The 14326-nt window shown below is 51.3% G+C and overlaps 1 protein-coding gene across 1 annotated transcript; it reads left to right on the top strand.

The window, feature by feature from the left end:
• Nucleotides 1–3590: 3590 nt before the first annotated feature.
• SFTPD (surfactant protein D) lies at nt 3591–14113 on the top strand. Its single transcript, XM_033842174.2, has 7 exons — nt 3591–3817; nt 9301–9417; nt 9682–9798; nt 10112–10228; nt 10583–10699; nt 11291–11374; nt 13651–14113. Exons 1-7 carry the CDS (start codon nt 3628–3630, stop codon nt 14022–14024), a joined length of 1116 nt encoding a protein of 371 aa, XP_033698065.1. The 5' UTR covers nt 3591–3627; the 3' UTR covers nt 14025–14113.
• Nucleotides 14114–14326: the final 213 nt, after the last annotated feature.

Raw genomic sequence — 14326 nt, 5'->3', positions numbered from 1 at the left:
AGCCTGTGTCTGTAATTGTTTGGGGGTGGCAGATCAGGGGTATGTTTGTATTTTGCAGATAAAAACAACAACAAAAAAACCCAGAAAGTCTCTTGCGTTTTGTCTGTATTCACCAGCCCTCCTCATGCACTGGGCTGCTGCTTTTAAACTGGAAAGGGGCTCTAAGGTTAACAGGATGTCATCAATACAACGGGACAGAAAGACAACTCTCACAGTAGTCAGCTGCCGTGGGGCCCCACATGCCGGTGGACGGCCACCCCAGGATTACCCCCGCAACTTTCCATTCCCCGTCCTTATTCCCCAGAATCTCGGCTCTCCCGGGAGTTTCCTCAGCATTTTGGCTGACTCACCATTTGTTGAGCTGCACCCCGCAGGCCTGCAAGCCTTGTTGACGCCCAGCCTTGTGACCGAAGAAAGTGCCCGGAGATAGTGACAAAGACCTCAGTGGCTTATTGGACAAGGGATCTTACACGTCCAAAGCACAAGGGTCCTAGAGCCACAACATACCACCTTCGGCAGAGAGCAGGAAGAACGTAACAATCGCCACTCGGGGTGGGGGAGGAGGCTACCATTTATAGGGGGAATTGACGTCAGGTTGGCTCATCAGTTACCAAGGAAACCAACAGCTGGGGCAGTGGGTAGGCAGTTACTAATTAAGCCCTATAATTAAAAGGATTGGATAGTCATGTGAGTGAAGCAGGGCCTGTTGGAGCAGGGGGATGTAGAGAGAGCAAGAGAACAGCCATCTTGAATGGCCTAACCCTACATGGGCCCACTGAGCTGGGTGTTTCAACAGTAATGTGGACGAGCAGCCGGTAAAATACCAGAGGCTACAGCTTAGCTCTGACAAAAGTGCAGCTGATGAAGTCCACCACGGGGTGCAGATACTTCTGCGGCTGCAGTACAGCACCAGTGACCAGCTCCCAAAGAAACTGTGCAGTCATCCTGGACTTTGTATTGGGAAGACAGTGTGGTCCAGTGACCCTCTGCGTGAAAGCCATTGTGATTCTTCTCACCTGTGTTGGTGGAACTGAGAAAAGCAAAGGTTATCATTGCAACACGAGTGTCTGGGCTTGATCATAAATAGAACTGGATTCTGTTGGAATGTGAAGTTAGACAAAGGAAACACCATATTCTGGGCTATAATGGGGCCTGAGGGCATCATGAGGGATGTATTTGACAGTCTAGGAGGTGGTAGTTAGTAGAAGCCAGCTTGCAGGAAGGAACAAAGTATAGGACTTCTGAAATAAAAGTCACCATAAATAAGGAGGGTTTGTCTAGCCACCAGGATAAGACTTGACAATTAGGCTTTGTGGGGAGAGGAGAGCTAATGTTCAGTTCAACCTCCATGCTGACCTACATCTCTAGGGGGCAGGGCACATGAACCTCTTAGAATAGAGAGGGCTGTGTGTTAATAATGGAAGAGCTCAAGCATTAGGGGCCCATGTTCTCTACTATGGGATCCTCCTTCAAAAAATTGCAGGATGGAAAAGAGAAGACCTTTCCCTACCAACTGAGGAAAGCTGGCATTATAGATTCCATAATATACAGGGATCATCAAAACCCAGGAGCAAGTCAGCACCTCCAGTGGGGTGGCCAAAGGAGAGGATTGGAGACCTGGGGTGGCTGGTGTGTAGACCTAGGCGAAGGGTTGATGGAAGAGATAAAGTCACAGGGATCTAAAAGCAAGCAGAGATGCCAGCAGCTGCCCCACAGTCACTGGAAGTTAGAGTTTCCTTGGGGATGGTTGCAACAGTATATTAGCAGCTCAGGGATCCAAACTGGCCACTAGAGCCATGGAACGGACAAACACTGGCTAAAAAGGTGGAGAGATTCGGGCAACCAAGTTAAGGGGAGGCCATCCCATAAAAGGCAAGTGGGAGGCTGTCCTACATCTAGAGCAGGAAGCAAAAGAGTGGACTCTGCAGACACAAGCTGCTTTTGCAAGACGTGGAGGTCATTGTACAACTTGCTGGTCTTCTCTGGACCTTGGATTCCCGGACATCTGTGAAATACAGACACTGATGCTGCCACTGAACTCACAGGGCTGCAGTGAGGTGCAGATGAAATCGTGGGCTGAGGGTGCTCTATGAACTCTAAGGTGATGTGTGTGTAGTTTTACAAACATCAGTGACAGGTGTCCAGTACCCAGGTGGGGTGAAATTGAGTGTGTCAACAAGGAAGTAAATTGCCCCGCTTCTTGATGCGAGTTCTCGGAAAACCAGGGCTGGGAGGCTTACATTACAGGGCGTGTATAAAAAGCCAGTGCCTGCCCAGGAAACTCTATTTGCCTGGAGCTTCTGGAGCCCTAGAGGAAGCAACAGTGAGTGTCTCTGTCCTTGCCTCTCATTCTGTTTTCCCAATGTCTGGTGAATATCTTCCTGCCTGTCTGGGTGGTTTACCCTAGGGGTGTTGAGGAAGGCAGGTCTGTGCAGCTGCTCCCGTCTCGGAGGGTAGCTGTTGCAGGTGAGGGCACAATGGAGTACTAAGGAGCGCTCTTCATTCTGTTCCCTTTGCTCGGTGGGAGATGTGTTTCCTGGGCTGGGAGAGGTTGGGTGAGTTGGATGTGACATCCAACCAGACCTCAGATGCCATTGTCTGGAAGCCCCTGTGGAAAATGCAGCTCATCTTCCTCTTGGAAGGAGGTACTTCTCTGGCCAGGAAGCTTCTCCCCTCCCACTACCTCAGCCAGCCTGGTGACCCCCTGTCCTTTGCACAGGTCCTCAGGCTTTGTTCCCAGCCTCTGCAACTCCCATGAGCCCTTTCCATGCTAGTAACTTTACAGTTTCTCTCTGAGAGAGGAAAGAAGCCCAATGTTGGGCCCAGGTCCTGCACCCACCCTGACCTCACTTAATTCCTGAGTCCCTTTCCGATGGTAACCGGATGCGCTCTTGGACATCTGCTCTTTCCTCCCAGAGACTAGCCTTCCCCGGACTGTGCCCGTCTCACACGTACCCTTCCTCCATGAGGCCCCTGTTCCAAGTCCTCTCAGGAGGCCTGGACAGGACTCTAGGTGTCCCATGGACTTTCCTCATGGAGCCCGGGAATAGCAGATCACCTGGCAAACATGCAGTCATTCACCCATCCAGTGCTCGGGACTCTGGCTTTTTCTCAGGCAGCCCTTGAGCCCACCAGGACTAGTCCATCCAAGGCAGCAAGTGAGAGGAAACGAGTTTGCCTTGTCAGAATTAAGTCAACCAACTTACTGGTACAGAAAGGGAGAAGGAGGTCCAGAGATGGGAAGGGGCCCGCCCGAGAGCTCTCAGTGAGTCTTTCCTGATGTGACAGATGGCCTCAGTGAGGAATTCTACATCCTTGCCACAGTGCCCATGGCAGTGCCCAAGGGGAGGCACAAGAAGGGATGACACAGACCATCTAAGAATAGGTTCATGCTGCTGGTCACCCCCGTCAGAAGTCCAGCTGGTCAACTCATGTCCTCTCAGGCCAGACCTTATGCCCACCTTGTCCCTAAACTGCTTTCAGAGCCCCGCTGCTCTTGGCCCCAGAGCAGAGGAGAGGAGGTTGAGGAAGTGCTTCTCCTCACCTCCAGGAGCTAGGCCAAGCCCTAAAATCCACATCCTCGCACCAAAAGCATGGCCCCTTTCTTCCTGTTCCTCTGCCTAGGACATGCTTCTCCTCCCACTCTCCACGCTGATTCTGCTCTCACAGCCCCCAAGGTCTCTGGGGGAAGAAATGAAGACCTATTCCCAGAAAACACTGGCCAACGCCTGCACCCTGATCATGTGTAACCCTCCGAAGAAGGGCCTGCCTGGTCGAGATGGGAGAGAAGGCCCCCAGGGCGAGAAGGGGGATCCAGGTAGAGCTGGGACCATGGGCTTGTCCTGGTGGGAAGGGGTGGGCATTGAAATTGTAACCAACCCAGAAACTCTGGATTTTCTGCTGTGTAAACCTTGGAGATGGTCTTCTTCATCCCGCATGGGTGGGTTTCCTCCAGATATCCAGCACACTTAAAACACAGCCTTACTGGTTGGCAAAGACGGGCTGCCCCGAGCCCCCAGCTCCATCAGCAGCTGCCCTGATTCCTCCCCTAGGATCTTGACTCCACCCACCCAAGAAGGAGCAAACAGTGAGTAAACGACTGGTATTTGGGGTCCTCTAGAACCGTACTCCAGAACTTAACTGTTGTTCATTCTGCTTAAATGGTGCCTCTGCAGGATGTTAAATATTTTTAATATGCAATTAAACTCTACTCCATGAGGGGTGGGAAAGGATGAGGCTCTGTGGCCCCATACTCAGGCCTGGTCAAAAGGATTTTCCCTAAATACATTATGGAGAGAGGAGAGAAGGAAAGGCAGCTGACATTTCTTTGTTCAGCCCCGTGCTTGGGTGTTCACTTGAGTGGTTTATTTAATCCCACCAAAAGTCTTACAAGGGATGTATTAATCTCATTTGATAGGTAGGAAAATTGTGACACAAAGGTGCTATATGAAACCCAACGTGGAAGATGAAAAGGACATGGGCTTCTGCATCAGACACATCTGTGCTCGACTGCTAGCTCCAGCTCCACAGCAGGGAGCCCCCCAGAGACAAGCCACTCAGTGTCTCTGAGTCTCAGTTTGCTCATCTGTAGATGGGAATAATACCTACTACACAGCAACAAATAATTGAGCCAGCGCTTCATTTTCCTGTTGAGTCTTCAGGATAAAGTTGCATCTTCTTGCTGTACCAATCAGGTGAATTCTTCTGAGGTTTCCAAAGGTACTGATTATTAAGGGAATTGTCCGAGAAATACTGCCCCACAGGGGAGGATCTGGGTCTTACTGGCAAGAAGTGAGAATTCAATGAACCAGCAACAAGAACAAGGGGACCACCATGGCACTAGGCCAGGGCTATGCAGGGATCAACTGAGGTCTTTATCTTTCTGGAGTTTGCATTTTGGTTGGGGAGGAAGAAAACGAGCAGCATTTAAGCTGGGGAGAATAGGTAACATCCCCAGGCTTTGTAGGATAAGGGACAATTATCGGTCTGTCCTTAACAGACAGAAAGTAGTTCCCAACATAACTGGGCTGGGGCTTGGAGAAGGTTGCCTGGAAGTGAACTCAGGAGAAGGGTGGTATTCAAGGTGCCAGCTCTCTCTAGCTCCCAGTGGGGCCCTGAACTGAATCCCGGGGCAGGGTGTGGGGTAGGGAGCCTTTCCTACAGTGGCTCTCTGAGCAGCATGGATGTGGCTGAGCCCCCCGCTTCTTGTGCGTTCCAATCCTGGCCTTGGGTCGGTGCTTGGAGAGAGAACACTGCACAGCTGGACCAAGGACCAGGCTCCTCTCTGGCTCCTCAGTCCCAGGCACTTTAGTTATTCAACTGTTATGGGTCTGAGGATTTCCTGGAGATCAGAGCATCCCCAGAATCCTGACCCAGTAAGTCTGGGTGGGGCCAGAGTCTGCACTGGTGACAAGATTCTGATGCACGTGGTCCCAAGAACCTGCTGTAAAGGACAAGATGGGCCTGAGAGGAGAGACCCTTGGGCAGAGGTAGAGGGTGGAGCTGGGTCACTTGGTGATGCTCCAGACATTTCATGCAGGGCCAATAAGACCCGGACCCTGCTTGGGGGGCTGAATTTCCAAGGACAATTCCCTCATTCCTCAGCACCTCCAAGACCCCCGCCCGAAAGGATTCGGTGAGAGAGTCCTCCCAGGGGCGCACATCTCCCTTGGAGTAAAACCTCACACCCCACAGCAGTCCCCAAGACCACCCTCCACCCCTGCTGATCTCTCTGATCTCATTTCCTTCCACTCCTCCCACTCTCCCTGGGCTCTGACCACACTGGCTTGTCGCTGGTCCCTAAGCACGCTTGGCCCCCTGCCTCCTCAGGGCCTTGCTCTTTCCACACACATCCCCATGGCTCACTCCTCACCTCCTTCATGGCTTTAGTCACAGACAGAGTCCTTCTCTGGCCCTCCTATTGGAGAGAGAACACTGCACGGCCCCACCAATACTCTATGCTTTATTTTTCCTCTGTGGCACTTATTCTGATCTTATAAATTATCATATGTTGTACATTTTAATTTTGATGATCTATTTCTATGCAGTTGAGTTTAAGTTCCATGAGGAAGGGATTTGGGTTTTGTCTGTTTTTTTCACTAATAAAATCCCAGCATTTAGGACAGTGCTTTGTACCTAGTAGAAGCTCAGTGAATACTTGTGGAATAAATGAATGTAAATTGCCAAGACAGGAGGAATTTTAATAGTTACGACTGGCCAAATCGGTGGTGCATAAAACTTCACTTCGGGTGGCAGTAAGGTACAGGGCTAGGACTTCGGGGGATGCTAGGATGCAAAACGAGTGCTTTGGGAGGCATGGTTCTTGCTGCTGAAAAGGGTGCTCTCATGGCCTCCACAGTTTCTGCACAAGGATGGGCAACCTCTAATGCTCCCCTCTAAGGAGTGGCTTTTTTCCCATGTACCTGCTGCCACCCCGGCCAGTGGGGAGCCCAAGAGAGGCTTGGCCCGGGGCCAGGACGTCTCTGCCTGAGCACGGCACACTGTGGGATTGGGATGCGGGGCCCATCCTCTATGCTTCCATTTCACGCCTAGTGAGGATTGTAACTAAAAGCAGAACACAATGCCCAGCACAGAAGCTCTCAGCCACCCATCAAATGCACAGTCTCCCACCACCAGCACATGCTTGGCCCAGGCAGGTCCTGGCCTTTCTTACCCTGGGGCACAGTTTCCAAATCTGAAATGTCACCTCTCTTCTCCTTGAAGTCCTGTTTCCTCCGACTATGTGTGTGTGCTGGGGTTGGAGGTGCTGGGATGGGAGGAGGGACATCTCATAAACTGTCTTCCTCGCTCGTTACCCATGCCTCACAGTTTAAAATTCAGTGACAAATCCCTTGCAGACCAGGACCTGGTGCTAACATTTACATCCTGCTCAGTGCTAAGCAGAAAGTTATGTTCCATAGTTCGTTTCCCAGCGAACAAATAAATGAAACAATGAGGAAATGAACAAATAAGTGAATGAATAAGTTAGCAGCACCTGACAGGTGTCATTTCTTCTCTTGTTTTTTTGCACATGAATGCTTTATTCACAACAGCCAAAGGATGGAAACAACCCATGTGTCCATCAACGTTTATCCGTGGTGAATGGATAAACAGAACGTGTTGTGTTCATACTCTAGAACATTGCTCAGCCACACAAAGGAATGAAGTGCTGAGACGTGCTACAAGTTGGATAAGCCTCAAGAACGTCACTCCGAGTTAAAAAAGCCAGACACAAAAGCTCATATATTGTATGTATTTACATAAAATGTCCAGAATAAGTAATAGAGACAGAAGCAGAATAGTGGTAGCCGGGCCTGGGAAGAAGCAGGGACAGAGTGATAACGGATATGAGGTTTTCTTTGGGGTTGATGAAATATTTTTGAACTAAATAGAGGTGGTAGTTGCACCACGTTGTGAATGTGCTAAACGCCAATGACTTGTAAAATTTAAAAAGGTTAATTTTAGGGAATTCCCTGGCGGCCCAGCGGTTGGGACTCAGCCCTCTCACTGCCGGGCCCCAGGTTCGATCCCTGGTCAGGGAACTGAGATCCCACAAGCTGCACACGCAGCCAAAAAAAAAAAGGTTAATTTTATATGATGTGAATTTCATCTCAGTGAAAGAATAACCAAACTCACAATTTTACACAGAGTGTAAAATTCTTAAATCGAGGTAGATCTCATATAATTTCAGACTTGGGCAGTCTTTCTTGAGGTAACGAGTTTAAAATGTTTGGTCATTTTTCCAATAAAAAATAATATGTGTAAAAAAAAATAATAAGTGGTCACTAAAGATAAAAGGAAGAAAATTAAAAATACCTTAATTGTACCACTTAGAAACAGCAACTGTTAACACTTTTGTATGTGCTGTTCTTGTGGTTTAGCCAATGTGTTTTACGTGTGCACACGCCCTCCACATTCATGGACATATTTAGGAAACAGAATCATATTAAATAGAGTGTTTATAGCATACTTTTATCACTTAATGATGCATAATAATTTGGTCTAATTTCTATCGTTTTAAGAGCATGTTACATAGCTTTTTCTCTTCTTTTTATTACAGTATAATTGATATATAATATGATATTACTTTCAGGTGAACCACATCATGATTTTATATTTGTATATATTGTGAAATGATGACAAGGCTTATGAAAATCCATCCACACACAGAGCTACAATCTTTCGTGTGCGTGATGAGAACTTTTACGCCTTTAACAACTTTCAAGCGTGCAACACAGTATTATTTACGATAGTAACCTTGCTGTACATTACATTCCTAGGACTCATTTATTTTATAACTGGAAGTTTGTACCTTTTGACTACTTTCACCCGTTCTGCTCACTCCCCAACCCCACCTCTAGCAACTACCAATCTGTCCTCTGTATCTATGAGCACGCTGTTTTGTTCATTTGTTTTTTAGATTCTACATGTAAGTAAGATCGTATGGTACCTTTCTCTGTCTGACATATCTCACTTAGCATGATGCCCTCAAGGTTCACCCAGGTTGTTGCAAATGGCAAGATTTCATTCCTGTTTACAGCTGAATAATGTTCCATTGTATATACGCCTTGCATTTTCTCCATCCATTCATCTATCCATGAATACCTAGGCTCTAGGCCACCTCCACTTGGCTACTCTAAACAATGCTGCAATGAACTTGGAGGCACATAAATCTTTTTGCGTTAGTGTTTTCATTTTCTTTGGTTAAATACACAGAGGTTGAATTGCTGGATTGCATGGTAGTTCTATTTTTAATTTTTTAAGGAACTTACATATTGTTCTCCACAGTGGCTGTGCCAGTTTACATTCCCACCTACAGTGCACAAAGGTTCCCTTTTCTCCACACCCTCCAACACCTGTTATTTGCTGACTTTTTGATAATAGCCATTCTCACAGGTGTGAGGTGGTAGCTCATTGTGGTTTTGATTTATATTTCTCTGGTGATTAGCATCTGGTGTCACTTCTGATATAAACTTTGGTTCTGGGAAGGGGGAGGGCAAGGAGTCCATGATCAAGGGCAAAAGCTGACAGGCTTGCCTGCTATAAATACTGTGGCCTTGGGGCAGGGGAAGGTGCGTTGCATGGAAAGTCAGGGCAGGTCTTGGTTTGATCTGCCTCCTGCTCTGGCAAGCCTGTTTCTTCACCTGTAAAATGGGGATGTGGATGCCCATTTCCTGGATCACCACTGGACCGGGTCTTGTGGAGGTGAAGTGTCTACACCTTATAGAAACCTGAAGGAATATCCTCCGGCTCCTCCGGGGCCTGGGGCCAGGTTTATGCCCATTTTTTCTGCTGCCACAGGTTTACCAGGACCTGTAGGAGAAGCAGGGATGCCTGGACCAGCTGGCCCAGTTGGGCCCAAAGGGGACAATGGCTTTGCTGGAGAACCCGGGCCAAAGGGAGACACCGGACCACCTGGTGAGCAGCTGGGCATGGAATGCAGATGTCTGCAGGTGGTGTGGTGTCGCTAGGACATGCCGGTAGGCATGCACAGATTCTAACCCAGGAAGGAGGCAGAGGCTGTTCTCAAGGTGGCGCTGGGTTATTTCAGGGAAGACTGCTGTGGGGCAGCACCTCTAGGAGGATGCTGCCTCTCAGACTTCTATTACTGCCCTCATCTTTTATGCACTCCCACTTCCAAGGAGATTCAGTGTCACTAATTGGGCTGGTCCTTTTCCCCAGGGCCTCCAGGACCTCCAGGTATGCCTGGTCCAGCTGGAAGAGACGGTCCCTCAGGGAGGCAGGGGAACATAGGACCTGCAGGTGCACCAGGCCCCAAAGGCGAGACTGGACCCAGTGGTAGGTGTCTGGTATGTGACGGGTGTGGGAAGGAGGCGTGGCAGTCTGTGATGGGGCCTAAGGCATGCGCACAGTGCCTGGAAAAGCCCGGACCATCTGCCGCGGGTAGGCCTTGCCAGGGTCTCTCTCCACAGATTCCCACACTGACCGTATTTCCCCGATACCCTCCCCAGAGGAGGCCAGGCATTACGGAGCACCGTCTCCCAGTTCATTCTCTCACCTGGAGCTGTGGGTGAAAAGCTCCACTTCCGAGGCAATGCTAAGTGCTGAGCGCACTCTCAGCCGTGTTCGTCCCAATTTGTTCCTTCCTCAGGAGGAGTGGGTGCCACGGGCATGCAGGGCTCCCCAGGGGCAAGAGGCCCCGCAGGTCTTAAAGGAGAGAGAGGTGCCCCCGGTGAACGCGGAGCCCCTGGAAGTGCTGGGGCAGCAGGTGAGTGATGGCAGCTGGGCTGGGCTCCTGCTCCCCTGTGCCCACCATCACCACGCGCCAGGTCAGAGCTAGCACTCCAGGGCGACAGCCAGTGCTGGGCTCTGGGAACTGTCTGTCTCTAGGGAGAGGGTAGGGCGAGTAGCAGGGACCGTCTATGTACAGGGAAGGTTGGTTGTTGGGTGACAGGGACAGTCAGTACACAGAGAGGATGCAAGGCTGGGTTCAGGGCACAGAGGGACGTATGTATATGGGGAGGGCGTATTGCTGGACGATAAGATAGTCCATGTACTGGGGGAGGTGAAAATGCTAGAAAATGTGTTCAGAACTCACCCAACTCTTCTTCTCTGATCCCAGGGCCTTCTGGAGCCATGGGTCCACAGGGACCTCCAGGTGCCAGGGGCCCCCCAGGACTGAAGGGGGACAGAGGTGCTCCTGGAGACAGAGGAGCGAAGGGAGAGAGTGGACTCCAAGGTAAGGAAGATCTGGGGGCCCCACAAGGGCACGGGTGGGGACGGAGGGTGGGAGGAGGCCCTCCCGGGCCCTCCTCTGAGGTGTCCCCCTTAGTTACAGGTCGGGGGCTGGAAGTCAAAGCGGACGCTGGTCTTAGCCTCTATGACTTGCTGGAGGGCAACCTGAGCAGTTTTTCTATCTGATCTTTGGGACGAGCACACCTCCCTTCCCAATTCATCAGATAGCTTTGAACTTCAAATAACCCAGTGGATGGGAAGTACTTGAGCTACATGTATTCCTCTACTCCCACCCCCCAAAAGGAAGTGTTATCAGGTTCCTAGAATTTGGAATTACAGTGTCACCTGGTTCAGTGTCAGTGTGGTGCAGGGACCTGCTCAGGGAACAGTGTTCATAGCAGAAACATAGGAAATCCTGTGGGCAGCACAGGCCCACCTATGTCAGCAGATGTGGGCTTCCTAGGGCTCCGTCCCAGTTCTTTACCCCCACCCCCAATATGTGTCTGCAACTGGGTACCCTTCCCTTGAGGCCCGGGCTCTGAGCTGATCCCAGGCTGTGCTGGACCTTTCTTCACTTGACCTCTCTGCCCTGCAGACATCACTGCTCTCCGGCAGCGGATGGAGACCTTACAGGGACAGCTACAACGCCTCCAGAATGCTTTCTCTCATTATAAGAAAGGTGAGCTCCTGGACCTGAACCTGAACCAGACACCAACGGTGGGCCTCATCCTAGGTCTGGGTCTTGGCTTGGAGTTGGCTGGGCTTGGGTCTAAAATTGAACTTGGCTGGGACCATGTTTAGGACTGGACCTGGAACTGGGGCAGGCAGTGGGGCTAAGGATGGGCTGGGACACAGCAGTGCAGCCACGTACTCCAGGAGCTGCAAGGAGATGCAAGGGAAAAGGAGGAGAATGCAGTTCTTGTCACCAATGCAGGAGACCTTCACCCCTGCCTACTCTGGGCATGTCCCTATGATAGACAAGGGGACACCCAACCCACGATGCATCTCTTCCCTCTGTGGAGCCAGGTATGCAAGTACCCAGAGATGCAGCTGCACAGCCCAGGCAGCAGAGAATCCAGACATAGTCCTGTGAGCAGGGGCTGGGATGCTGCTCATGGGGTTCAAGTCTGGTGGGGCCCAACCTTGCTGGGTGGCCACTGAGTATCTCATCCTAAAGATGCCCCTGGGTCTGGCAGGGGCAGGCTGCCTCCAGTCTCTGGCCAGTGCTGGACTCTCCCTGCATCTCCTTGGGTGTTTAAAGCAGAGATTCTTCCCTAAGCCTGGAATCCTAAGGAGGCAGAGGCCTCCTGGAGTGCACACCTGACCGCCCGGTGCCTTTGGGACTCTCTGCCTCAGTCCCCAACTGCCCCTCCCCCTTCTCTGCTTTCCCTGACATCAGCTTTGAGTCCACATCATTCATCAAACCTCATGATCCAAAAAAAGAAGAGTTTTCTGAAGGAGTAGAGCATAAAGGGGTGGGATATAGGGTTGGTTCCTAAGGGCTCAAGCCAACTAAGTACCTAAGTAGTAAGGATGAGAGTTTCCAGCGTTTGACGTTCTCCTCCCTCTACAAACATATTTGCATACCCGTTCCCTTGCTCATATGCACACTGATGTAAACAAAGGAGAACATGGGCATAGGCACCGGCCACACGTGTGGGTACTTAAACACCATCGCTCACTCCACACCATCTACATACATGTGCACACAGGCACACGTATGCACACACACATATGCACACCCATCCAGATGGACCTTAACTCCACCTGTGTACCTCCAGATGGATATATGGGCATATTCACGCATGCACAGGCACACCCACCCAGATGCATGGGACATAAACCCAGTTATGGCGCATGAACTTGCACTGACCTTGTCCAGGGCTGCTCTGGGTGCCATCCTGACCCCGTGGAGAATCTGGCCTCTGAGTCCTTGTTGAAACTACTCAGAGGAGAAGGGCAGTGGGTCAGGGTGTAGTCTGGGTTCCTACCCAGTCCAGTGAGCCCTCTTAGGAGCCCTGAAGATTTCCATGCATGAGCCTAGAAGTCACAGGGATGGGGATAGGATGGAGTAATAAGAGATACTTAACATGTCACACAGGCGATGCTTTTATGTAGCGTACACCTGCTTTAGAAATAAGGAATGGGAAACCCTGAAAAGGGAAGTGACTTTCCCTTGCCCACCTGGACCGTCATTGTCAGGTTGGGGCTGAACACGTGGCCTTCTGACTCCCAAACAGGGGTCTCTCCAGCGCCGATCCCACTCCTGCCCCCCATTCCCACACACACCTCTCAGAAGCCTTCATCCCCTGCCCAGCGGTCCAGGGAGGCTGACTGGCTGGGGCATCACCCGTAAGCATATCAGGAGGCCAACACTGGGCTGCCCCCAGTGCAGAGATTAGCATGTCGCTGCTCTCAGATGCCCCACCCTCTCCTCTCCTTTCCCCTCACCCCTTCACACAGCACAGACCCCCTTCTGACAACCCCACATGCCCAGCCATCATGCAGGGGTGAGAGCGAGCCCCCTGCATGGTGTTTCCCACACTCTTAGGAACTGCCCTGGGCAGCACCGTGTCATTTCCCTGGCCAAAGTCATTCCAATCTACACAGTAATTGAAAAACCAATTCTGGCATATGACATGGGGAGGAACAGAAAGTGCACGTCTAAGCTTTAGTGTCACATCCAACAAGGTTTGATCCTCACTCTACGTTTGACATCTGTGTGACTTTGGGCCTCTTACGTAAGCTCCCCGAGTTCCAGGGTCCTCACCTGTAACTGGAGACCACAGCACCACTCACAGGGCGCATCGTGGAGCCAGGGCTGCTCTGGAACCAGTGCCTCGCTTCCATCCTATCTGGTGCCCTGGTACCCTGGATGGGGGGCTGGGGGGCTCTGGTTGGAGCACAAAGGTCCAGGTGCTGCCACACCCCAACTTGACTCTCCTCTTCCCCTAGTGGACCTCTTTCCCAGTGGCCGGGGTGTCGGGGAGAAGATCTTCAAGACGGGAGGTTTTGAAAAAACTTTTCAGGATGCACAGCAGATATGCACACAGGCCGGGGGACAGATGGCCTCCCCACGCTCTGCAGCCGAGAACGAGGCCTTGAAACAGCTGGTCGCAGACCGGAACAAGTCTGCTTTCCTGAGCATGACCGACAACAAGAAGGAAGGCACGTTCACCTACCCCACAGGGGAGCCCCTGGTGTATTCTAACTGGGCCCCCGGGGAGCCCAACAACAGAGACACAGAGAACTGTGTGGAGATCTACCCCGATGGCACGTGGAACGACAAGGCCTGCGGAAACCGGTGCCTCGTGATCTGCGAGTTCTGAGCCCCCGGGGAGGGTGGGGCACTGCCCAGAGCTGTGTGCTGCCCATGTCCCAATAAAAAGGGGACCCTCAGGCCTTCCCTGGTGGTGCAGTGGTTAAGAATCCACCTGCCAGTGCAGGGGACACGGGTTCGAACCTTGGTCCGGGAAGATCCCATGTGCCGCGGAGCAACTAAGCCCGTGCGCCACAACTACTGAGCCTGCGCTCTAGTGCCCGCAAGCCACAACTACTGAAGCCCACACGCCTAGAGCCTGTGCTCTGCCACAAGAGAAGCCACCGCAATGAGAAGCCCGTGCACCGCAAC

Source organism: Tursiops truncatus, chromosome 16, assembly GCF_011762595.2.
Source record: "Tursiops truncatus isolate mTurTru1 chromosome 16, mTurTru1.mat.Y, whole genome shotgun sequence".
Taxonomy (NCBI): domain Eukaryota; kingdom Metazoa; phylum Chordata; class Mammalia; order Artiodactyla; family Delphinidae; genus Tursiops; species Tursiops truncatus.
The sequence above is the reverse complement of the archived record's forward strand: the minus strand, read 5'-3'. Positions and strand labels throughout refer to the sequence as shown.